At 38.6% G+C, this 24,473-nt stretch overlaps 1 protein-coding gene across 3 annotated transcripts in view; it reads left to right on the forward strand.

The window, feature by feature from the left end:
• Nucleotides 1-24,473, forward strand: part of LOC124777985 (ATP-binding cassette sub-family A member 7-like) — a 594,849-nt gene that overhangs the window by 155,773 nt on the left and 414,603 nt on the right. For all 3 annotated transcript variants that reach the window (XR_007015818.1, XR_007015819.1, XM_047253552.1), the window contains exon 14: nucleotides 808-965. Coding sequence is in view for 1 of the 3 variants with exons in the window: in XM_047253552.1 (XP_047109508.1) it covers nucleotides 808-965 (158 nt within the window). In the remaining 2 variants the exon portion in view is untranslated. The remainder of the gene's footprint in view (nucleotides 1-807; nucleotides 966-24,473) is intronic.

The following is a 24,473-nucleotide window of genomic DNA, read 5'->3' on the forward strand; positions in this document are numbered from 1 at the left end:
GAGGTATAGTCTAACAAAAATGCTGATCAACAATTAATAATTAATTATTGCCAGGCATTTATGCTGTTGCCATCTCTCTCTCTCTCTCTCTCTCTCTCTCTCTCTCTCTCTCTCTCTCTCTCTCTGTGTGTGTGTGTGTGTGTGTGTGTGTGTGTGTGTGTGTGTGTGTGTGAGAGAGAGAGAGAGAGAGAGAGAGAGAGAGAGAGAGAGAGAGAGATAGAGAGATAGATAGATAGAGAGAGAGGGAGGGGGATAGATAGAGAGAGGGGGGGGGGATATATTGGTGCTGCCACTCTAGCTACAATTTCAGCTTCGGTAATAATTGGTCACTGTCAAAGTTGAGGATATTTTAAATAATATCCTCCATCCCCAGAGATATGCCTGAATTAGACTCTTCTTACGTATACTGCATGTAAAATTACTTGGTATAAATCATATGATTAGTTTGTTTACTTAATATTTTAGTGAATACAGAACTAAACACACACACATACACACACTGTAATGTTCTTTTAGTAAACTATAGTTTTGTCTCTGAAAAGTTACCTCTCTTATACCACACTACAGTGGTATAGAACAATATATGTAAAATGGCATAAGTGCTGTCTGTTTTGTGATAATCAGGTTTATTATCTACAAGACTTTGTGATCAATGAGAGGAAAAAAAAGTTTATAACATACTCTTTCATGTACAAAATGTGTGTGCTTGGTTTGTCCCTCTGTATTATTTAAGTTTGATTCAGTCTGAGAATTCCTATTGTTCTGTAAATTTGTGATGTTAAAGACTAATTTATTTGAAAATTATAGTGTTTTGAAACACACAAAATTGAAGGATTTGACAGTGAAGAATCAGCTGCTGTGAGAGGAATGGAATTAGTTAACAAACAGAAACTTTGGGCCTTGGTGAGCTTCCTGGAACTGGACTCAAATTTTTCTTTACCTACTTTTGTGAAATACAAAATCAGGTATGTTAAATCATTGTCACTATTTCTTTTTGTGATTCACTTGAACATCTTCAAAATAAGTTCTCCTAAAATATTGTTTTTTTTTTTTTTTTTTTTTTTTTTTTTTTTTCCGGCAAATGAATCTAGCTTCACAATAAATTGAAATCTATATTGGTCCTCTTTTATCATTTGAAAATAATATCCAATGATTGTAATGTCAATGAAATTGTGCAGCTCATACAAATACCTGAGTGTAACGATTTGTGGGCATATGAAATGGAATGATCATATTGCCTCAGTCATTGGTAAAGTAAGTTCATTGTTGGAACAGTAGGGAACTGCAGTCAGTTTACAAAGGAGACTGCATATAAAACACTCATGCAATCCATTCTGGAATGTTGCTCAAGTGTGTGGGACCTATACCAAATAGGACTAACGGGGGATATTGTAATACGTAGGGGCAGCACAGTTGGTCACATATTTATTCTACCCACCGGTAAATGTCACGAAAATGTTGAAAGAATAGAGCTGTCAATCACTTGAAGGTAGACGCAAACTATCCCATGACAATCTAATTAGAAAATTTCTAGAACCAACTTTCACTGATGAATCAAGGAATATATTACTCCTTCTTACATGTCACTCCCATAAAGATTCAGAAGACCAGATTAGGCTAATTACAGTGTGTACAGAGGGATTCAAGCAGTTATTATTCCCATGCTCCATATGTTAATGCAAAAGTAAAAAGCCCTAATAACTGATACAATGGGATGTACCCTCTGCCATGCATTTGACAGTGGTTTGTAGAGTAAGGATATAGATGTAGATATACATACCTCATTTTATATCTGTCTTGTGATTTCTTTTTGGCACCGTCCTTATTTCCAAGTTATTTAGTTCTTCAGTAACTGCAGTGCTACTCTTTTATGCTTGTAGTAATGTCATTGTACTATACTATCAGTGTTGGTATTATACTCTAACACAACACTATGTCTCTACTTTCGCCAACTTTTTTATTGCTTATAACAAGTTCATGACTTATACTAAAAAAAATATTTTAAGTACTTTTTTATTTATTTTATTGTAGGTTCCATAGATCCCAACAATATTAGAGTTGTTAGTGTTTTTACAATATTTACAATCATGAAAATTGTATAAAATTTACAATAATGGATACAATAAGGTGCAATACTACAAATTCATGACAGCACTCATATCAACTAATGTTACATCATAATACAATGAAATAAATAAGGTACATATAACAACAAGACATCAGAATTACCATTAATGCATACTTTACAAGATATTCATATTAGTAATATCTCAACACACATAAAAGCAATGTATCTTTTAAGACAAAAATATTTTATGTTAATGCTTGCACTAAAGGGACATACCAGTTATACAACAAAACTACACATATGCACACTCATTTATGCTAAAACATTCACAAATTGCGTAGAATGAGTTTTATGGCAAGTACTCTTTCAGTGCACTCTTATTTGAAAAGAGAATGGTTTTTGTTAATGAAACATACAAGGGAGATGATGTACTGAGATGTTATTGTAAAAACCTTTCGTTTCTGTAACAGATATCTGGAAGGGTGTTTCAGCTGAACTCCAGTCATAATGTGTGTAATTCTCTTCTCAACAGTGGAGTGGGTGGGAGGTGGGGGTTGGGGGGTGGGGGTGAATTCCTCAGGCTGTTCACCCCAAAAAAACGAGGTAATAAGACAACAATGTGATTGAAGTTCCTCATATTGAGTAAAAATATGTACAGCTAAAATGCGCCTTATGGAGCTTGGCGTGTCTGTAATAAGTAGCATCCTTTTAATGCTTGTCAGTTGTTAAAATCCAAAATGTGTAGTAAAAGTGCATACTTATGCAAATTTTTATTTACATGATGAGTGAAGCACATTTAGAACCTCACTCGAAGGTGGAGACCAGGCCACTTATGAAAGCAGCCATGTCACTTATCAGCTATCTACCAGGATGAGAGGGTGGGTGGGGGATGGGGCCTTCAGCTCATCCCACATCTCAGCCTCCAGGATAACCTATTTTGTGTGCCCTCAATGGTCAAGTTTCTGTTGGTTACTCCCTCTCTGTCCCTTGAATCCATTTAAGTTGCGGTCTTCCTCTGTGCCTTCTGTTTGTTGGTCTATATTAAAATATATTCTTGCAACAATGTTACGAAAGGGATAGTTGCTACTCACCATATAGTGGAGATGCTGGCTCAGCATCTCCACTATTTGGTGAGTAGCAAATATCCTTTTCATAATATTGTTACATTCGATTCTGGATTTTCCATTATTGAAAATATATTCTTGGATATTCTTTCTTGTCCCTTTCTCATTAAATCTCCAAACTAGAAAAGTTGTCTGTGTTCTATTCCATCCAACATAGTACTTTTCTTGTGTGTTATTTCTCATGCATCTTTATTTGTTCTATGTTCCAAATTGCAGAGTCTTGATGCTTGTCTTAGATAGTCCATTTCTACAGCTTTGATCTTCTTGCAGTTCTCCATAATCATCCAGCACTGAACTGTAGGTGGTAGTTGGCTTTCTACATGTTAAGGTTTCTTTTAAATCTGAATTTTGTGGACCATAAAAGGGAGTTCAATTTTAATACTGCTCCCCTTCCTGACCTCAGTTTGTTTCTTAAGTCGTCTTCACGTGTTCCATATTTATTGATTATGTTCCCTAGGTATTTATATCTTTCACAATTGACAGTGCTTACAGTGTCTGATATTTCAAATTGGCAAATGTGTCTCCAAATTTCTTTCAGATCTGTTTTTATCAACTGGTGTAGGGAGAATATATTATCAACTAACATTATGTTATACAGCCAGCTGAGTACCTGGTGGTGCCCTTGTACATATTTATTCCAATTTTCTATTAGACCATCTCCTCCTTCACCTCTCCCCCCCACCCGCCACTCTCTGTCCATCTCCTCCACCCCTTCTGTCATCTCCTCCACCCATTCTCACTGTCATCTCCTCCATCTCTCACTCTGTGTCCATAACATCACGCCCCTGTTTCTGTCCATCTCCTCCTCCCCACCACTCTGTCCATCTGCTCCTCTCCCCTGCCCTCTCTGTCCATTTGCTCCTCCCCTTCTGTCCATCTCCTCCTTCCCTTTCTGTCCATCTCCTCTTGTCTCCATCTAATTCCACCTCCTCCTTCCCCTCTCTTTGTCCATCTTCTCCTCCCCATCTCTCTTTCTGTTGCTTTTTCCCCCATCTCCCTGTTCATCTTCATCTCTTCCGTTCTCTGCCCATTCCCTAAACTTTCCTTTCTATGTCCATTTCCTCCTCTTTCTCTCCCTGTTTATCTCCTCCTCACACTCTCTTTGCTTATCTCTTTGTCCCTCTGTGCATCTGCTCCTTCCTGCTGTGACCCTCTAATCCACCTCTTCCTCACCCTCTCTTGGTCCATCTCCTTCTCCCCCTTTCTCTGTCCATCTCCTCCTCCCCCTCTCTCTTTCTGTCTCCTCATCCCCTTCTCCCTGCTCGTCTCCACCTCTTCCTTTCTCTGTCCATTTCCTCGTCTTTCCTTTCTGTTTCCGTTTCCTCCTCCCCTCTCCCTGTTTCATCTCCCCCCCCCCCCCTCTCTGCCATTCTCTTCCTACTCCTGTCTCTGCCCTTCTCCTTTTTCCTTTCTCTGTCCATATCCTCCTCTCTCTTCCCCATCTTTCTGTCCTTCTCATCCTCCCCCTAGCTGTGTCCATCTACCACAGTCCTTTCTTTCTCCATATTACCACATTCACTCCAATGAGTGTTGGTGATCCTTGAGCCTACAGTATTTCTTTCCATATCAGAATTCACATGTGTACCAAATTTCATTGAAATCGTTCCAGGGCTTTATAATTAGTGATTATACTCATTGCTTTGTCCATGTATACACATGTCATATATGTTTCACATATATTTAACATATTTCACATATTTGTAGATATATTTCATCTATATCTCTAACGCATTTCACCCTGCAGTTTCATTTTTGCACAGCTCATTGTTTATAATGTTGTATCTCCTTAACTGTGTATCTTGCAGTGATATAATTTTGCTGGTTTGTGTGAATACTATCTGCAAAATTTGTTGCAAATACAATTAACATTAAAGAAGTTATAAATAAAATGTCATGCTTCATGCAGCAGTTTTACCTTGTGAATAGTGAAAATGTAGTTAGCGACAAACTTTTTTTCCTTCCACCATTTTGTGGGGGTTGTCAACAAAAAAAAAAGTTTCATAAATGTATGAAATTATGTGTAACGTGTGTTGAAAGTCACTAAGTGCTATCATTCTCAAATACTGGATGACTAAAGTAAGGGAATGTGTGTGTCATGGGCTACACTGCCTTTTCACTCTCACCCACAACTCTTTGAAAGGAGGGTAGTTCTTACTCCTGCTGTGATTCTTTCCAGACGGTAAGTGAAACGTGTACTATGTCTGATTGAAATTGGTCCAGTAGTTGAGGAGGACATGTGAAACATATATGCATTTATATGTCCATCCATTTTTACAACATGTGTGGATATATTATCAATACAATGAACCATTAGTTCATATCACAACTGTAACAGCCTGAGGAGAATTGATATTCACTATGATCTGACAGAACGGGGGAAAAAAAAGATGGTGTAGAAGGGGGTTCTGTGCAATAGCACCAATATTTTTAATGTCCTCTCATAAAGATCTGGTTGGGAACATGCCCAAGTTTAAAGATAAACTAAAACTTTTTCTTTTTCATGGATTTTATTGTAGTGTACATGTAGTATAGATGAATTTCTTAGCCACAATATAATATCTTAATGTACCTGTAATTGTAACAGGTGACTAAAACAATAATGATGATCATAAAATGTTTTATATGAAGTCTCCTATGAAAGTAAGTTTGTAAAATTAATCATAATTTGAAACTCCTGGTATATGCAGTTGGTAACTTCAAACTAGGGGACTTAAATGTATGTTATGTTATTAAGTTGTCTGAAATTTTAAGAAATGAGATGAGAGGAAAAATGTATGTATGTAGCCATAAAAAAATTCTAATTTGCCTTTGGGGAGGTGTATGTTGCATAAATTCACTTAATTATTTTAAGCACATTTTAGCTGCTTGGCGTGCATAAACCAGCTTTTATGGTCCATATGGTGGATTCACCATTCATTGTTAATGTGTAACATAACACAAACTTAAATTTATGTAGTTCATTGTGTTCTGAAGTTGAATGTACTTAAACAATAATTTGTAATAACTGACTCAGTTTAGTAGCCAGAGACCGTTCACATACAGATATAAGAACACAAAATACAGTTCTTATTTTTTATGGGATCATCAGATATCCTTAGTCATTCATATAACTTTATTTTTACTGTAGCCAACACACTCGTCTTGGGAAAATTCTAAAAAAAAAAAAAATATGTATAATTTATTTTTCCCTGTCTTCCTCCCCCCCCCCCCCCCCTTTGTTACAGTGTGATCAAAAGTAGTGATATAGTAAAAAATATATATAACTATGATGAAAATGATACTGTATATACAAGTTTTCAAACTTTCTTTTTGTTCTACAGGGAATTCTGCTCTTTCTAGTAATCCAGGGTTTCCTTTTATAGCCTCAGGCTTGGTTCTTATGATTTTTTGGGGAACACAGCTTCAAATAATGACATGAACTCATTAGAGAACAAGCTAAATGTGTTAGTAACATTCCTTTTCCTATACATGGTGTTCCAGGAGGAATCGTCAGTATTCAGGGATATGACAGGAACAATTATTCGAAGCAAAAAACTCTAGTAAATGTGGGCTCCAAAATGCCTACCGTTGTGTTCATTACTGTGAAACTCATCTCGTCTATGGAATAAGTGCTCATAGCTTTTAAGTTATGCACTTTAACTTTTTTGTTTTGATGATCGTTCGTGTCATATTACTAATCTGCTGCAAGTAAAGAGTGAATGTTTCTGCAGTATCATTACTGACTGACCTGAAAGTTTTGAAGGAAAGTTTAGCTTTATCACACAGTTTGATGTAATTTACTGTAAGCAGTTTTCCGTCAGGATCTGACAGTCTGTGGAGGATTTGACTTAGAGATTGGATGTAACGCACCTACCGTTGTTCAGGTGTGTTATGGAGGTGGATTATGTAGGCTACAAGTTTTGGTGGTTGCTGTTACTGTTGACTGGACTGTGTTACTCTGTCTTGCGCAGCAACTCTGTTCTTGAAGATGCCAAGTCCAAGCCAGCTGGAAAACTCAAACACCAATCACTACAAAATAAAATCACGTGCTGCTACTTTATCCCACATGTGTTTCACTTCTGTCATTACATTCCATCTTAGAGTTAACTAACAACGCTCAAAATACATAGATGCCTTTGTCATTTAGCTCTGTATGTTTTCTGTGATCTTCCACTGACAAGTGATGTCATGACCATTGTCTTGCACTGTGAGGTTCTGTGGTCTGCAGCGAATCTACAAAGTGCGACGGCGTTCTTGTGGAATAACTTCATGCGCAGGAAGCCAGGTGCCCATGGCCCCTGCCTGGCAGATGCTGTGTCCCTTTTGCTCTCATGACAGGCACAAAAGAAACAAAATTTCCCAACAATATGTGCAGCCCAAAACAAACACTTACTTATTAAAATAACAAAAATGCTTTCTTGAGGTCGCTATTATTCTTCGTTGGTTAGAGAGATATTGGGAATAACACATTACTTTCCTGAAAGTGATATGTTACCCCCTCATACCCCCCACTTAAATGAAGGATGTCATGACAATTCATTCTTCTAAACAACTAAAAATGTAATTCTTCAGGCTTTCCCAGCGAGGTGTCATGTTGATTAATCAGCTTTCTGCCAGTTATTCACATCTTTCCTGCACGATATTTAACTGCGTGAGTCTCACGACAACCGCAAACCAGCATGGGCCTGTGGGTATCATAATACACGCCTTCACTTACACTGAACATTGTACCCCAATTACTATGCTTCCTCAGCCCCACTTAATCCATTTTTGTGCACCCCCCCCCCCCTCCCCCCGCCCCACACCCAGCATACAGTACAAGAGCGTACAGGAGTCTTCTTCAGGTGCTGTCCGATTCTGATTACAGTGTGGAACGAGTCCAGTATTTATGTATGGCTACGTTGTGTGCACCGACCAGTAGCAATGGCTGTAGCATTTTGTTCTAGCCATATCTGTTCCGAACACTGTGCGCTTACTTTGTGGTTATTATCCATCGCCATTATAGCTGAATTAAGTTCTGAATGATGTCCAAGCTGTGCTAGATGTTTTATCTTCCAATTGTCGTCATTTGAGTCCTGTGAAGTAGGACATTCTGTTCCTGCAGTGTGCTGTGTTAGGCACATGTACTGGGCTGTTATCTCTAATTCCATCTTTATACTTGTGACCCTTGGGGTCTGGATGTTACCTCCATTGCGTCTTCAGAAAATCAAGTGCTGGGTTCCAAGCCAAGCTCAGCTGGAAACCGGTCTCCCAGTTAATGAGATTCTCTGCGACCTTAATCTCAATAGATTCTTTGATGTTGCTGTCCCAGTATCTTGATGTTTGTGTTAAAATCTTGGCATCATTATACTTCATAGAATGATCGAATTCTAAAGAATCCTCAGCAATCGCTGACTTGGTTGCCTCTCAGTCTGGTGTGCTGTAGGTGCTCTTTGCACTTGATGTCAACTGTCCTGGTCATATGGCCAATGTATGTCATACCACATTACATGGTACATGGTAAACACCCAGTTTCTATAGAAACAGGTCACCCTTCACACTCCCTCGCAGAGCCTTAATCTTGGTGGGTGAATGGAACATGCTTTTAATGTTCTGTTTGAGGAGAATTCTTCTTATTTTGGCAGATAGCAGCCCAACATACAGCAAATATGCCACTCGGACTCATTCCACACTGGAATCAGTGTCAGACAGCACCTGAAGAAGACTGCGAGTCATGCAGTTGAAATATCATGCTGGAAAAATGCAAAAAACTGGCAGGAACCTGATTAATGAACATGGCAACTAAAAATGTGTTTAACTATTTTACAAGTGACTTGGTACTTAATCACTACACGTGCACAATAATTTTTCTACTGAGATAGTATCCTCTTATTCTTTCCTTGATTCCTCTTTCGGTGTGGGTCATCCTTTTGGTCCATCCCCACCTATCTCTTACACAAATATGGATAGTCATCAGTCCATGCCATATGAAACATCTTTTTATGTTCCACTTTATGAAACCTGCTCCTTTTGGCATCTAGAACTCACTTCTCCATCTTGAACTTGCACATCCATTACAGCTGTTCAAGAACACTCCTGCAAGTGATGTAATACTATATGCTTGGAAATTGATACACCATCTTCACGAGGATATAGCCTGGATGTTACCATGTCATTAGTTATAGTGCAGGTCAATTATAATTTAAGTTAACCTTTCAAAACGCTGTAGAAATAACACCACTGGTCAGGAGGACATCAAATTGCAACAGAATATTATCAGAGACGAGGGAAAATATATGGCAGAAGAAAAAAAAAATAGTGTGAAAATTGATCAATAGATAGTGCTGTATATGTCAGAGTAGTAAATGCGCACGACCCATTGAAGTTGGTATAAACACGCCAGGTACACGGCTTTTCTTCTTTTTGGATCTGCATTTTTGCATGTGCAATGTTCGCCATGACTGTCTCAATGCAGGATTGTGCTCTGCCTGTAAGCTGTATTACAAGAATGATGACTGTGCACACGTTGCTCTGCAGAAGTTGCGAACTCTGAATAGAGCTGAAAAAAGGCATTGGTCTGATGACCACCGTGAGTCTGGAGAAAATGATTAAGAAAAGACGGGTTCTTTTGGTGTGCAGTCTGGTAGAGGGAGGAAACAAATTAAGTCGACGTCAGTGGAATCAGTGGCCATAGCAATGCAGGAGGAGACGAGTGGTGGAGTGTGAATGTGTAGTGCCCGGAGAAATGCCCGAGCATTGGACATACCTGTGAACACAGTGTGTAAAATCCTATGAAACATCCTTCTTTGCTATCGATTCAAAATTACCCATGAGCATGAGTTGCTTCCTATTGGCCTACCAGCAAGAGAGACCTTTGCTTTAGATTTTCTTGCTTGCACAGAAGTGGAAAATGATTGGCTGTGGAAGATTTTGTGGACAGACGAAGCCCACTTCCATCTGGAAGGATATGTCAATATACAGAACTGGCAAATATGGGCAACGGAAAATCCACATGCAAATCAACCAGTACCACTTCATTCTGAAAAGGTTACTGTGTGGTGTGGGTTTACGGCATCATTTATCATAGAGCCATATTTTTTCAGAGAGACAGGTGCTTCCGGTCCTGTTACCTGTACCATCACTGGTAAGTGCTATGAGTGTCTTCACGCAACCATGTCATTCCAGCTCTCCAAAAGTGTGGATGTGTAGATGGTATCACTTTTATGCAAGATGGTGCACCTCCACACATTGCAAATCCAGTTAAGCAGCTGCTGAAGTGCCATTTCGGAAATCCTAGAATTATCAGCCCCCATTTCCATACAGCCTGGACATTCCGATCACGTGATCTTAATCTGTGTGACTTCTGGATGTGGGGCTATCCGAAATGTTATGTGTTTAGTGTTGCGATTGGAAACTTAGCTGCATTGAAGGCACACATTGTGCAACACATTCTGAACATGACCTCAGAAACACTGCGATCAATTGTGGTACATGCTGTTTCTCAATTACAACTTGTCGCAGATAATGGTGGAGAGCATATTGGACATGTTTTGCACCAGTCACATGGAAATTAATAGTCCAATTTGATTTTGACTGATGCTTTTTATGTGGTTTTTGGCCTCAGGACAATTAAAAATTGATGTGATTGATACTTTTTATGCGGTATTTGGCCTCAGGACAATTAAAAATCAATTGAGTGATGGTTTTTATGCAGTTTTTGGCCTCAGGACAATTAAAAACCGATTATTCCCATCCAGTGTGATATGACCTTGCCATGGTGGATGGACTTGTGTAACTAACCTGTCCACCCATGCACACTAAGTAGTACAGTTTGTTTAACATCAAACTTACACCGTAGGCATTGTTGTATGATTCATATGTCATTTGTAGTCGACCACTATTAAATTATGGTCCTTACAGCGCCATCTATCACTACATTTTGTAACTATTTATTTTTCTTCTGCTATACGTTTTCCTCCTCATCCAATAATATTCCATTGCAACTTGACGTCATTCTGACCAGTGGTGTTATTTCTAAAGTGGTTTGAAAGTTTAACTTTAATTATAATCACCCTGTACATTACTTGTTTGAGCCTGCCTAACACTTCTCCCATTTTATGTGGTATCAGTAGCACTCAGTTTTTTTTATTCTCCTTATGAACATATAGACATAAATAAATATATTTTTAACAGTGCATCTGAGGTACAGTAGCAGGATTAAAATTTGCATAATATTGAAATATTTAGAAATCATTTAAAAAAAGAATCATGGGAGCAAATTTATGGTGCTGGGAATATATCTGACAAATTTAATATCTTTATGGATACAATTAAATATCATTTTTATGTAGCATTTCCACTTAAAATTAGGCGGTCAAAACTCACTCGTACAAAGAAATGAATCACTAAAGGTATCAGAAAATGATGTGCAGAGAAACGGTCTACGGAGTTACAAAAACATGTCACACAACACCAGAGTTTGATAGGTATTTTAAAAACTATAAAATAATTCTCAGGAAAGTAATAAAGAGTGCCAAAGTTATGGAAAATGACACACATGAGAAATGTATCCAATTAAATGAAAGCTGTTTGGAATATTGTAAAGGAAGAAACAGGAAGTAACAAAACAAAAACTAATAATATACAGTTGAATGAAAATTCTCACACTATCTGCAAACCAAAGGAGTTAGCTAATACATTTAACAGTTATTGTGTAAATGTAGCAGTAAAACTTATCGAGCAAAAGGTACCCAAAAACATCCCTCACAAATAACATCAAAAATTGAACAGGTAGAGAAAACAATATTTCTCATACCGACTAATACATAAGAAGTACAGCAAGACATCAAGCTTCTAAAATCAAAACATTCATCAGGAATAGATAACATATCAGTTTTTGTTGTAAAAAAATGTGTAGACTTAATTTCTGAACCACTGACATGTTGTAAACCTGGCTTCTCAACAGGCAGCTTTCCAACATGTTTAAAAATTGATAAAGCAAAACCACTACACAAAAAAAAGAAACCACGAACAGGTGTCAAACTATAGACCAGTTTCTCTACAGAAACTCTTTTACAAGAGCGTGTCAAATTTCATAAATAAATATAGTATACTAACGGCATCTCAGCATGATTTTAGGAGAAATCACTCTACTGAAACAACAATCTTTTCTTTTCTTTATGAAACTCTACAGGCCCTAGATAGGCAGGAACATACATCAAGTGAATTCATAGACTTGTCAAAAGTGTTTGATACCATCAGTAATGATAAATTAGTAAGTAAGATTGAGATCTGGGGCATTAGGGGAGCAGGGCATAACAGGATTAAATAATACCTTCATGAAAGAAAACAGCTCATAGAGATAACACATGAAGTAAATGGAACAGTCAAACCTCATCAGTCAGATTTATTAGTGGTCAAACATGGAGTTCCCCAAGGTTCCATTTTAGGTCCAATTCTGTTCTTACTATATGTAAACAATTTACATATAAACAGTAAAAACAGTAAGCTATATGAATTTGCAGAGGTCACCAGCATCTTTAAGTACAGGACGTAGCAAAGAAAACTTTGAAAATGACATTAAGACTGTCACAGAGAAGATAGTACAGTACTTTGATGCAAACAATTTAATTATAAATCTGGAAGAAACTGTTGCAATGGATATTTTCACCACCCAGAATAGGACACCAGCTAATCCTCATGTAGAAATACGTGGACAAAAAATTGAAAAACCAGGGAATACAAAATTTCTCGGTATGTGGATTCAACAGAACATGAAATGAGATACACACGTGGACTATGTGAACAAAAAACTGAGCAAAGCATGTTTCGTAATGACAGTAATAAGAAATTGTATATCACATGATAATCTCAGAGCCATATACATTGCCTTATGTTCATTCAATACTGAAATATGGTTTAGTGTTCTGGGGAAATTGTGGAGCTAGTCAGAAATCATTTAGATTGCAGAAAAGGTTATCAGATTAATGGAAGGATTAGATCAATGATCATCAAGTAAGCCACTATTTAGGAAAAATAAAATACTACCATTTCATGTATTTATATACTTGAAAATGTAATTATTATAAAAGGAAAACTAAACACCGGCAGTCCAAGCATCATCCGTAATGAATCTGTACATAGCTGCCACACAAGGCAAATAAATGATGTACATGTACAACAGACCAACACAGCGCTATTACAGAAAAGCTTGCTCCAACCTGGCATCAAACTATACAATACACTATCCAAATCCACAATAATAATGATGGACTTAAACAAGTTCAAATCAACTGTGGAGGATTACTTGGTTGAGCACAGCTGCTATACAGTAATGGAATACCTAGAAAAACAAAACTGCCTCACCGATTAAGACTGTTTTTATAAAATTTGTAGACTAAGAAAATATTGTATAATTTTATCTGTTGTTAAAATGATGTCTGAAAATAAGGAAAAAAATCAAGGAATGTGTATTGTAATTAATGAATGGTCCAATATCTTTTGTACACTGTACAGTCCTAGATTCACAGGACCAGTAAATAAATAAATAATAGTCAAACTTTGATATCAGTTATTTTGTAATGTAACTTATTCAGATAATCATTTCGTGACCGAATAATTAGGTTCCCACAGTCCCCTAATTACTCATGCCAGTACTTAATTGTGGCAAATTCCAAGTACATTAAACAATCATGCTAAAAGGGCCCACCAGGATCATTTTAACGGACGCTTATGCATGGTTGTACCAGTCCATCAAGTGCACACTCCCTAATAGCATTCAGCAACAGCTGACAGAACTGAACATCAATAACATCTCTTAATTTTACTCATTCAGTATTAAATCCCAACCAAATAATTACATGATTTAACATGCAGTAATGTTTTGGCACATGGAAAGATTTAATTTAGTACTGAACTTAAACTCTATCTCTGTCCATATCTGTTTATATCCTGTGCCATATGGATCCTTCCCACCAACACCAGCTTTTTTGAATTGCGCAGGTGGGAACTTTCCCTGCAATACATCCTATGTTCCATTAACCCTCCTGGCCTCAGCCTTCGTTAGTCACTGTCCTCGCCCATCCAGACCCCTCCCTGTTCCCATTCCAGCACTACACAGCCGTCATTTCACCACCGCACCCAGCTTTTAATTTCTTCTTATTTCTCTCCTTTTCGCTACTTACTGCCCCCCGCCCCCCTCACCGCACCTTCTCTCCTGCCCTCCGCCTAAACTGCAACACTTCACTGTCCACCACTCCCACCATACTATCCCTCCCCTTCCCCGCCCCAGCCTCCTCCTTACCCCCACTCAGTCGCCACTCAGATCATACACTGGTGCTGCTGCTCGCAGTGTGGATTCAGCTCTCTAAGATTGCAGATGTGTCTGCAAGTTGAGTTTGCTTGTGTGTGTGTGTGTGTGTGTGTGTGTGTGTGTGTGTGTGTGTTTGTGTGGGCATGTGTGTGCCTAATGCTGACAAAGGCTGTAATGGCCAAAAGCTTTAATTATGTGAATCTTTTTGTTGTGCCTATTGCGACTCAGCATCTCCGCTATATGGTGAATAGCAACTTTCCTTCTCTGGTATTGTTACATTCCATCCTGGATTTTCCATTGTTTGATTTTTGTTTATATCCTATTTAATATTTAAATTTTCTGCTGCAGTGGAACCAACAGATTTGCTTGCATCATGCAGGGACAGACATTTCTCTCCACGCTATTCTTCTCCTTCTGCAATAAACAGCTAACTGTATAAATAAGGGTGCTGTCCTCCAGTAAGCAAATAAATACAAAGACCTCTCATGGTATAATATCTGCTAGTGAAGCTTCAACGTAACTGAAAATCTCTCCAGCCCTCTGACTGGCAATATGAGGCACACCACATCTTTAATAATCTCCAGTACACTCAACACGACGCAACATACCCACCACCAGGATTTGGCAGTAGACACATCTCAAGTCTTTACTTCCTACCATGCTGTTTAACAATTCTTCACTTAGCAGTAAATAAATCACAACTATAGAGTGTAGATTGTATGACACATTACAGATAATTCTTCTTGAATAGTCACAAAATTGAGCCAGTGACCTACAAACACCGTCAAAAAATACTCAGATTTTCTTCTCCTCTGGTTTTAACTTTGAACATTGCTTGGAAAAAACTTGTTACATTTCCTAGTTGCAGTTTTTCAATTAAATTGAAATTTTACTCTCCTTACAGTCCACTACTGTCCATTAGTCATCGTGTTTTTATCTTCTCATTTGTTTTCGTGATCTCATCCCAGGTTTTCAGTACTTCCTCCCCATGCCTTTATGAGAGTGCTTCGTACTGTGCTGTATTGACAGTTGATTTGATTTTCTTTTGTACATTCTGCTCTATTAAGTCGGTTACTCAGTCATCCAAATTATCAAGTGTGGATCTCGGAATAACCATTAAATCGGATTCTTTGATTTGTTTTAATACAGTCAATCTCGACTGTGTGGCTGAGATTAGTTGCTTTACTGCTTTAAATTGTATTTCTGTAAATTCTTGCAATTTTTTTCGTCATTGTTTACCTCGTGAAATTGTCCATTGACCTCATTTCTTCCTAGATCGAGTTGTATATGTACCTCGTCACATAACTCCACAATTAATGTCCTTATTGCAGTTTGCAACTCTGTAATTTTAGCATTTATTTCTTTTTTCTCTCGTCAATATTCCCTAATGTGTGTTTCTAAACTTTGTTTTTGTCAAAGGCAATTCGATTTTTAGTCAGTAATACAAGAAGCTTGAGTTTTTATGGTTAATATTTCATTCTTTGAATCAACTATACTTTTATTCAAAGCCTGTAACCACTCAGTGACATTTGTTGCATGGCTCTAGTACCTGCTGGCATGCACTAACAAAATCAGTATCACAAGATTCTAATTTGATGTCTACTTCTGCAGCACTACAGACTTGGTACAAACCGAACATAAGAAAACTTTGGTCGCTCAGTTGTGATCCCACTAGCACACACGCACACGCACACGCACACACACACACACACACACACACACACACACACACACACACACACACACACACACACACACCACAACTACCACATGAAAAAGTTTCAAATACAGCTCACCAAAGATTGAGAGCAGCACACATCACCTTGGGATGTCAGTGAGGAGTAAATTCACCTGATGAAGCAGACTTTGTTGCTGACAATTAGTTGTCTGCAACTGCAACTGATGCTAGAATAAGCAGCAGTACCAATGCAGCTTTGTCGACTGCAGATGTGTTAAACCATGCCGAGTAGATGAGTTAGCAGCTTAATGCCAACTTGCATGTTGCTCTTCCCTCTTGTGGACTTATTTGCTTCTTTAATGGAATTGCTGTTGAGGGATTCAGGAATTTCCCTTCAACATACTTACTTTTTGTAGAATTTGTGCATTTGCAGAGCAAATAACAGCTTAAACACTGCTGCAAATGCAAGTTGTTGCTTCTGTTGCTAGGGGCGACAATGTCATTTTCTGACAAAAGTTATTTGCATTTTAAATCAAACTTTTCTTTTCCTCAACAAAATCTTCTTATTCTCTGACACAAACCATCCAGATGTCCTGTCACGGTTGCCAGAATGGAATGTAACGTGAGTACCATTGTTCAGGCATCATATGGAGGTGGACTATGTAGGCTACAAGTTTTGGTGGTCGCCTTTACTTATCACTGTTCACTGTTTGACTGGACTGTGTTGCTCTATCTTGAGGCAGCAGACTCTGTTCTCAGAGATACTCAGTTCTTGCCAGCTGGAAATCTCAAACACTAGTCACTACAAAATAAATTCACATGCTGTTTCTTTGTTGTACATGTATTTCATCTCTGGTATTTCATTCCCTGTTAGATTTTACTATGTCAAAGCGTTAACAGTGCCCACAATACATAGATGTCTATGTCATTTAGCTCTGTTTGTCTTCTATGAGCTTCTGTTGACAAATGATGCCATGATGATTGTCTCTCATGGTGAGGTTCTGTGGTCTGCAGCAAATCACCGACTTGGGACGATGTTCTCATGGAAGAACTTTCCCAATAAGCACTTGTCTTCCTGCACAGGAAGCCATGTGTCCATCAGCCCTGCCTTGCAGATACGTTGCATCCCCTTTTGCTCTCATGACAAGCACAAAAGAAACAAAATTTCCCACACAATAAGCAGCTCAAAACAAACACTTACTTACTAAAATAACAAAAATACTTGTTCAAGGTCATGATTGTCAGTCATCAGTTAGAGAGACAGGAGGAACAATACATTGCTTTCGCCAAAATGATATGTTACCCTCCCAAGATACAGCTGCTTTCACCTCTGTCAGTACCAGTTAACTTTGATGGTTACTTGTTACTCTAAAGGGGAAGTTAGCTACAGCAATTGAGTTGAATGATTCCATCAGGTGATCTAGTTCCCCACCCTGCTATCTCTGTCCCTTCCTTGCCTCACCCCAAATTGCTATTCATGTGACAATCGCATCCTGGTTAGAGCTGTTGGTGGTAGCAGTCGTGTGTGAGGTGTGTTGCTTGTGTGAATGTGTGTGTGTTTAGTTTGCTGAAGAAGGCTTTGGCCAAAAGCTATAATATGTAAGTCTTTTCATTGTGTCTGTCTGCAACTCAGCAAGTCTTCTTTGTGGTGAGTAGCAATCTATCCTGTTACTAATAGTTCAATAATCAAAATAATCAAGTAGTGATAATACAATATCAACAGATAGATAAAAGATGTACTCACCAAGCAGTGGCAGGGGAACATACACAAAAAAAGAATTAACTATGACAAGCTTTCAGAGCCAGTGCTTCCTTCTTCTAGCAGAAGACTTGAAGGGGAAAGAAGAGGGGTGAACGAAAAGGACTGGAGAAGTTTAGGAAAAGGGGTACAGTTCAGAAAAGTCACCCAGAATCCCAGGTCAGGGGCGACTTGCCAGATGGGATGAGAAGGAAAGATTGATTGTTGAGGACTGCACCAGATGAGATTTGCAAACCTGAGAGCTTAAAGGTGGAAGACAGGGTAATATGCAAAACAGAGGTTACTACTAAAACATTGTTCATGAGTTAATAAGAGTGAAAAGCTAAGTGCATTGTATGTAACAGTGATGGGAGGGGGGGAAGGCGAAAATAGACCGGCCAAAAAATGAAAGGTGTAGGAAACTAAAATCGAATGAAGAAAGAAGTAGTTACTGTGAATAAATGCTGAGATGGAAGGAATGAATGTAAATGAAGACCAGGTGGGTGGCAAGAACCAAGGACATGTTGTAGTGCTAGTTCCCACCTGTGGAGTTCTGAGAAACTGGTGTCTGGGGGAAGAATCCAGATAGTGCGTGTGGTGAAACAGGCACCGAGGTCATGACTGTCATGTTGTACAGCATGCTCTGCAACATGATATGGTGTGTTGCCTGTATACACCCTCTACCTATGCCCATTCATTCCGACTAACAAATGGTTGGTAATCATGCTGATGTAAAAGGCCAAACTGTGTTTACATAACAGCTGGTATATGATGTGTTGTTTTGCAGGTGTCTCTCCTTTTGATAGTATGTGTTTTGTCAGTTACAGGGCTGGAATAGGTGGTGGTAGGAGGTTGCATAGGGCAAGTCTTGCAGTGGGGACGGTCACAGGGGTATGAGCCATAGGGTAGGGAGATGGGTGCAGAAGGAGCATAGGGTTTGACAAGGATGTTGCGGAGATTGGGAGGACATCAAAGAGCTATTCTAGGTGTGATGGGCAAAATCTTAGACAGAATGGATCTCATTTCAGGACATGATTTTAGGAAGTCATGGCCTTGTCAAAGCAGCTGATTGATATATTCAAGACCAGGATAATATTGGGTGACAAGTGGTGTGCTCTGAAGTTGTTATTTGGAGGGATCAGCAGTACCATGATTGGATGTGATGGCCAGGGAAATCCGCTTTATAACTAGTTTATTGGGATAATTACGTCCAGTGAAGGCTGAAGTGAGAGTGGTGGTGTATTGCTGTAAAGAGTCTGTATCTCAACAAATACATTTGCCTCAAATGCCAAGGCTGTATGTGAGGGAATGTTTGACATGGAAAAGATGGTAACTGTCAAAATGTAAGTACTGTTGTTTGTTGGTAGGTTTGATATGGATGAGAGTGTGCAACTGTCCCCTTGGTGAGGATGAAATCAACATCAAGGAAAGTGGCATGGGAATTTGAATAGGACCATGTGAAATTTAATTAGGATAAGGTATTTAGAGATTTCATGAATTTTAACAGGTCAGCCTCACCATGAGTCCATACGGCAAAGATGTCATCAATGTATCTAAACCAAAGGAGGGGTTGATGGCTTATGGACCAGGAAAGTACCCTCCAAGTGACCCATGAAAAAGTTGCCATAGGAAGGAGCCATCCTGGTTCCCATGGCTGTATCCCTGATCTGTTTGTACGTGTGCCCCTCAAAGGTGAGGTAATTGTTGGTAAGTATAAAGTTGATGAAGATGAGGAACAAGGATCTCATAGGCTTGGAATCAAGTGGGTGTTGACGAGGAAATGTTCAGCAGCAGACAGACCATGTACATGGGGGACGTTGGTATAGAGAGAGATGGGATCAATGGTGACAAGCAAGGTGTGTGGTTGGTGTGGGGTGGACACGGATTTTAGACAGTCTAGGAAATGGTTGGTATCTTTAATGTAGGAGGGAAGTCTTTGTACTGTGGGTTGCAGGCGTTGATCAACTAGGCAGATATACGTTCGGTGGGTGCTTTGAAGCCAGCAACTGTAGGACAGCCAAGATGACTGGGTTTATGCATCTTAGGAAAAAGGTAAAAGGAGGAGGTGCATGGTTTGTGTGGGGTAAGAAGTTCTACGGATTGAGGTGAGTGCTTTGGATGAGAGGTTGAGAACACTGTACTGTTGCGGTTGTTTCTTGTGATTATGAGTTATTACAGGTCTGGGAGGCAGTGGTGAAGGTTGTGGATTGTTAAGGAGGTTGGCCAAGCTCAGTTTGTAGGAGAGGAGCGGTGGTTGATGGTGTGGCACGTTCAATGTTAGGCCTTTGGGAGTAACTCCAAGGGACAAGCAGACTTCCAGAAAAGAATGTGGGACCTTAATTTTGATAATTCAAAAAAATGTTTTTGAAAATAACAGGTATAACATATGATGGGATTCATCATGGCAAGAGAGGATGGTCTGGAGTGTTAGAAATGGTGGAAGTGGCAAAACCAAGACTCAGAGGGTGGAAAAAGATAGAAAAAGGGAAGAAAAGCAGGGAAAAATTTCGGAAAGATCAGAAAACTTTATACGAAAATTGTGAGAATAGACAGTGGTTAACAATAGGCAATGACTGGGCGAGAACTTCTTGCCACAAGAGTGGTCTATACGATCCAAAAAAATGATTGGAAAAAACCCCGATAGCAAAGTCGTGAAAGGAGATGAAATTTTAAGAACTGGCCAGATCGAAAGAGAAAGTCACAGGAGATAATGTAAACTACTTTGCTTGGTAAAAAAGTAATGTAGGAGATGGCAGTAAAAGTTGGTCATCGTGGGTTGGCAGAAAACAAATGCACAAAAACATGAAAGAATTGCTTATAAACAGGGTAAGTGGAGGGTAGGAAAGAAAATAGCTGTCAAATTTGAAAATAAATCCGCGAGAGACAATTGGGAGAATGCCCTGCAGTGTAGTAAACTGTAGGCAAATTCATAAATAATGGTGAAATTCTTATATGCAAATTTCAAATAACAATATCCTGTCTACGTGCTTGAAAATCGGTACTAGAAAATATGTAGGGGCAAAGTGTTGATTAATCTGGGTGGTGTAGATAAGTATATGATTGGAATACTAGCACAAAAGATAGAAAACTGACAATAGTTTCAACAAAGATGACAACAAAGACTGACTAGAGGGTTACATAATAAGGAATGATGGCCACATGGGCTAATATAACAACAAAAATAATCAATTATTGATAATATAAAATAAATGTATAGATGAAAAATCAAGTCACGAAGTGGCAGCAGGGGAAAACACACACACACACACACACACACACACACACACACACACACACACCAAAGAATTCAACTATAACAGGCTTTTGGAGCCAGTGGTTTCTTCTTCTGGCAGAAGAGTTGAAGGGGAAAAATAGGGGTAAAGGAAAAGGACTGAAGAGGTATAGGGAAAGGGGTGCAGTTAAGAAAAGTCACCTAGAATCCCCATATCATTTGGAGTGATTTCAGTTCCATAAGCTTCAAAGTGGAACACTACCCAGTGATAACTTTCATGTCTGTATTTCAAGATACTTTGTGTATAAGCTCCATTTACAAACTTCAGGTTCCTTTTTTATGTGAGAAGATAACAATAGGAGAGTTTCTGTCTTGGAGGTCCCAAAACCTATTGTTACATTAATTTCTCAACATTAGAAGTAAATTTTGAATTAAAAACAGTGTTGGTTGCAAGACATACAGACATACATACATACAGTTGCTGTACCAGATGGCCTAATGGAGTGGAAGATATTATATGTAACTAATTTTTCAACCTTACTTACTGTGGTGAGAGGGATTATTTGCTGTTATAAATAAATATATGCTAGTTTAATTTCTCCACCAGACTAACAATTATTTTTTGCTCAAAAGTAAATATATCAGTGTGCTAGCAAATATAGCTTGATTAATTTCTGAGATGACAACTAATTTATCATCCAAGTGGCAAACAGAAAGCAAATTTCTGAGACGAGTATGTTCTAGCTTCTTTTTCATATCTTTTTTGTGCTATGAGTTACTGGTTTGGTCTGTTTTATTTATTTCTGCCCACCTCCCTCATCCTCCCTTCTCTCCCCCTCCCCCTCTACCCCCCCCCTCCCCCCATCTCTGTCCAATGCAACAAAGAAAAAAATACCTTTCTGTAATTCATTCCATTCTGGGCCCATTAATATCAAATTTTGCCTTTAAGGGACAGTTTTGCTTCCTGATGTTGCTTAATGATTTCTGCTGCTGTGTTGAAATGGTAATGACATTTCCATTTTCAGTTTAGCAATCATCTTAAGTACAACAGCTGATGAACTTTTATGAGGATCCTAAATATAGGTTTTCCATTTTAAGCTCTTATCAGTAACAATGCTCTGAAATTGGGAACATTTCATTTTACATATTGATTGACTCTCATATTAATGTATACTGGGGGAACCAGTTCAAAGCCCAATCCATGCACTTTCACCATTGTTATTGTTGATGTGTGGGATGGTGCATTATGATGGTGAAAGAGCACTTTCTTGCATGCCAATCTTTGTCCTTTTTTTTCCACCAATGCAAGTTTCAAACAATTCAACAATGGACCATAATTGGATCCAGTTATGGTTCTGCTTTTTTCCAAGTAATCAATGAAGACTCTTCTATGGGAATCCCAAAAAAGTGGCTATCACCTTGCTAACTGAGAAAATGGTTTTTGCCTCCTTCGATTCACTGTCACCATCCTTTATCTATTGTTTTGACTTCCATTTTGACTTCGGTGCATATTAATGGAGCCAGGTTCCTTCAACAGTCACAAATTGGTGCAAAATGTCTAGTGGATTGTCATTAAACACAGCCAGACGTTGTTTTGAAATGTTATGTCAAATGCACTTTTGGTCGATTGTGAACGTTTGTGAAACCCACTTCGCACACAGCTGCTTCATAGCCAATTCTTAATGCAGGATATTATGCACTTGCTTAGTTGAGAAGCCTACAGTCTCAGCAATCTCATGAATATTTGTTTGGCAGTCTTGCATTACCATATCATGGACTTTGTCAGTGGTTTCCTTAGTGGAGACTTCAGCTGCATAGCCGGAGTGCACTTTTACTTCGGTACCTGTCCGACCATGTGTAAATTCATTAATCTAAAAGTAAATGGTCTTAGTGATAGTGCAGAGTCCATGTGAACTTCATCCAGTTCTTTTTTGATTTGTGCGACAGTCCAACCCTTCAGGTGAAGATGTTTAATAGCAGCGCAAAACTTGGTGTTCTCCATTTTCAATCACAGTCAACACACTGACCAATCCAGATGGCTGTCAGTAATGAACTGTGCACTGTATATTGTTGTAATTCTTTATATGATAGAATAAGCAAGCTTACCAACCATGAAGACACAGCAAAAATATTTTGTTCTTTCACGGAATTTACCACAATTTTCAAACCACTCTCATAATAGTTACAGTTTGTGTCTAGCCACAGTCTGGAGTACTTGCTGTGATTGTCTACCGTCTAGCCACAATCTGGAGTACTTGCTGTGATTGTCTACATCTAGTTATGTAAAAATGAAGTTACGAATGTAATGACATGAAATTTATATTCCTTGAAAGAATGTTGTCTTTTGTATAATGACACATTTAACATGAGTCACTAAAATTCCCCCTGGTAATGTATTGTTAGTTAAATATTTGATTATGTTGTTGGTGAATTAGTAAGTGATACATTGAATGACAAAGTGTAACTAAATTGTGATTCATCAATTACCTTTTCAAGAAGGTACATCATTTATGGCTTTATTTAACAGTGGCAGTGACAAAGTAAACGTTACCTCACAAACAGTGACTTGCAACATATCATATAATATTAGGATTGTTTCAACTCTGAGGCTTTGTTCCAAATGATTCAGCAGTTGATCTCTAGGATTTTAATCGTTTCATCTGTGGAAGGTATTTGTTTGAGCCTTACATTAAGAATTAAGCATCGTCTACAACAATCACTGTCTGTATTGGAGGGAAAGTTGCCTGAGCTTAAAAAACAAGCTTATGTGCACTCACAAAACAGTCAGTCACCTTGATAGCAGTCTCTGATGTGTAGTGCACCTCATTGAACCTTTTAAGGTGGATCTACATTTCTTGGCCCTATGGCACAAGTCAAAGAAATTATGTCCTAGCCTGTCGCAGAACCTTTGAAGTATCTGCTTAAATTCTTCTAATCAGCTCAGAACCAGAATGTCCCAATCAGTTCTGGGGATAATGCTGCATAATATGGGCATCCTTGAAACTGTGTGGGCAAGGGTAGCCTTCTCAACCTTTCTGCCAGTTACTGGAATGAATCATTTGAAGTATATATCAACCTAAACATGTAAGTGTTGATCCTAGTAAGAAAATAAGTAACTTTTCTGGTTTCTTGATTGGTCATTGGTGCTGGCAACAAAACTGAATTTTTAAATAAATTTAGACATTGTGTTTCACAGTTGTGTGCTAATAATGAGCATACATATTGTGGAGTTCTTAACCACACAAATGCCGCTGAAAGTGTAATGTTTTCTACATCTACTCTGCAAGCCACCATAAGGTGCCTGGCCTGCTTTCTTTTCTGTTTGCCTCACAAATAGAGCAAGGGAAAAATGACTGCCTATATG

This window comes from Schistocerca piceifrons, chromosome 2, assembly GCF_021461385.2.
Source record: "Schistocerca piceifrons isolate TAMUIC-IGC-003096 chromosome 2, iqSchPice1.1, whole genome shotgun sequence".
Lineage (NCBI taxonomy): Eukaryota > Metazoa > Arthropoda > Insecta > Orthoptera > Acrididae > Schistocerca > Schistocerca piceifrons.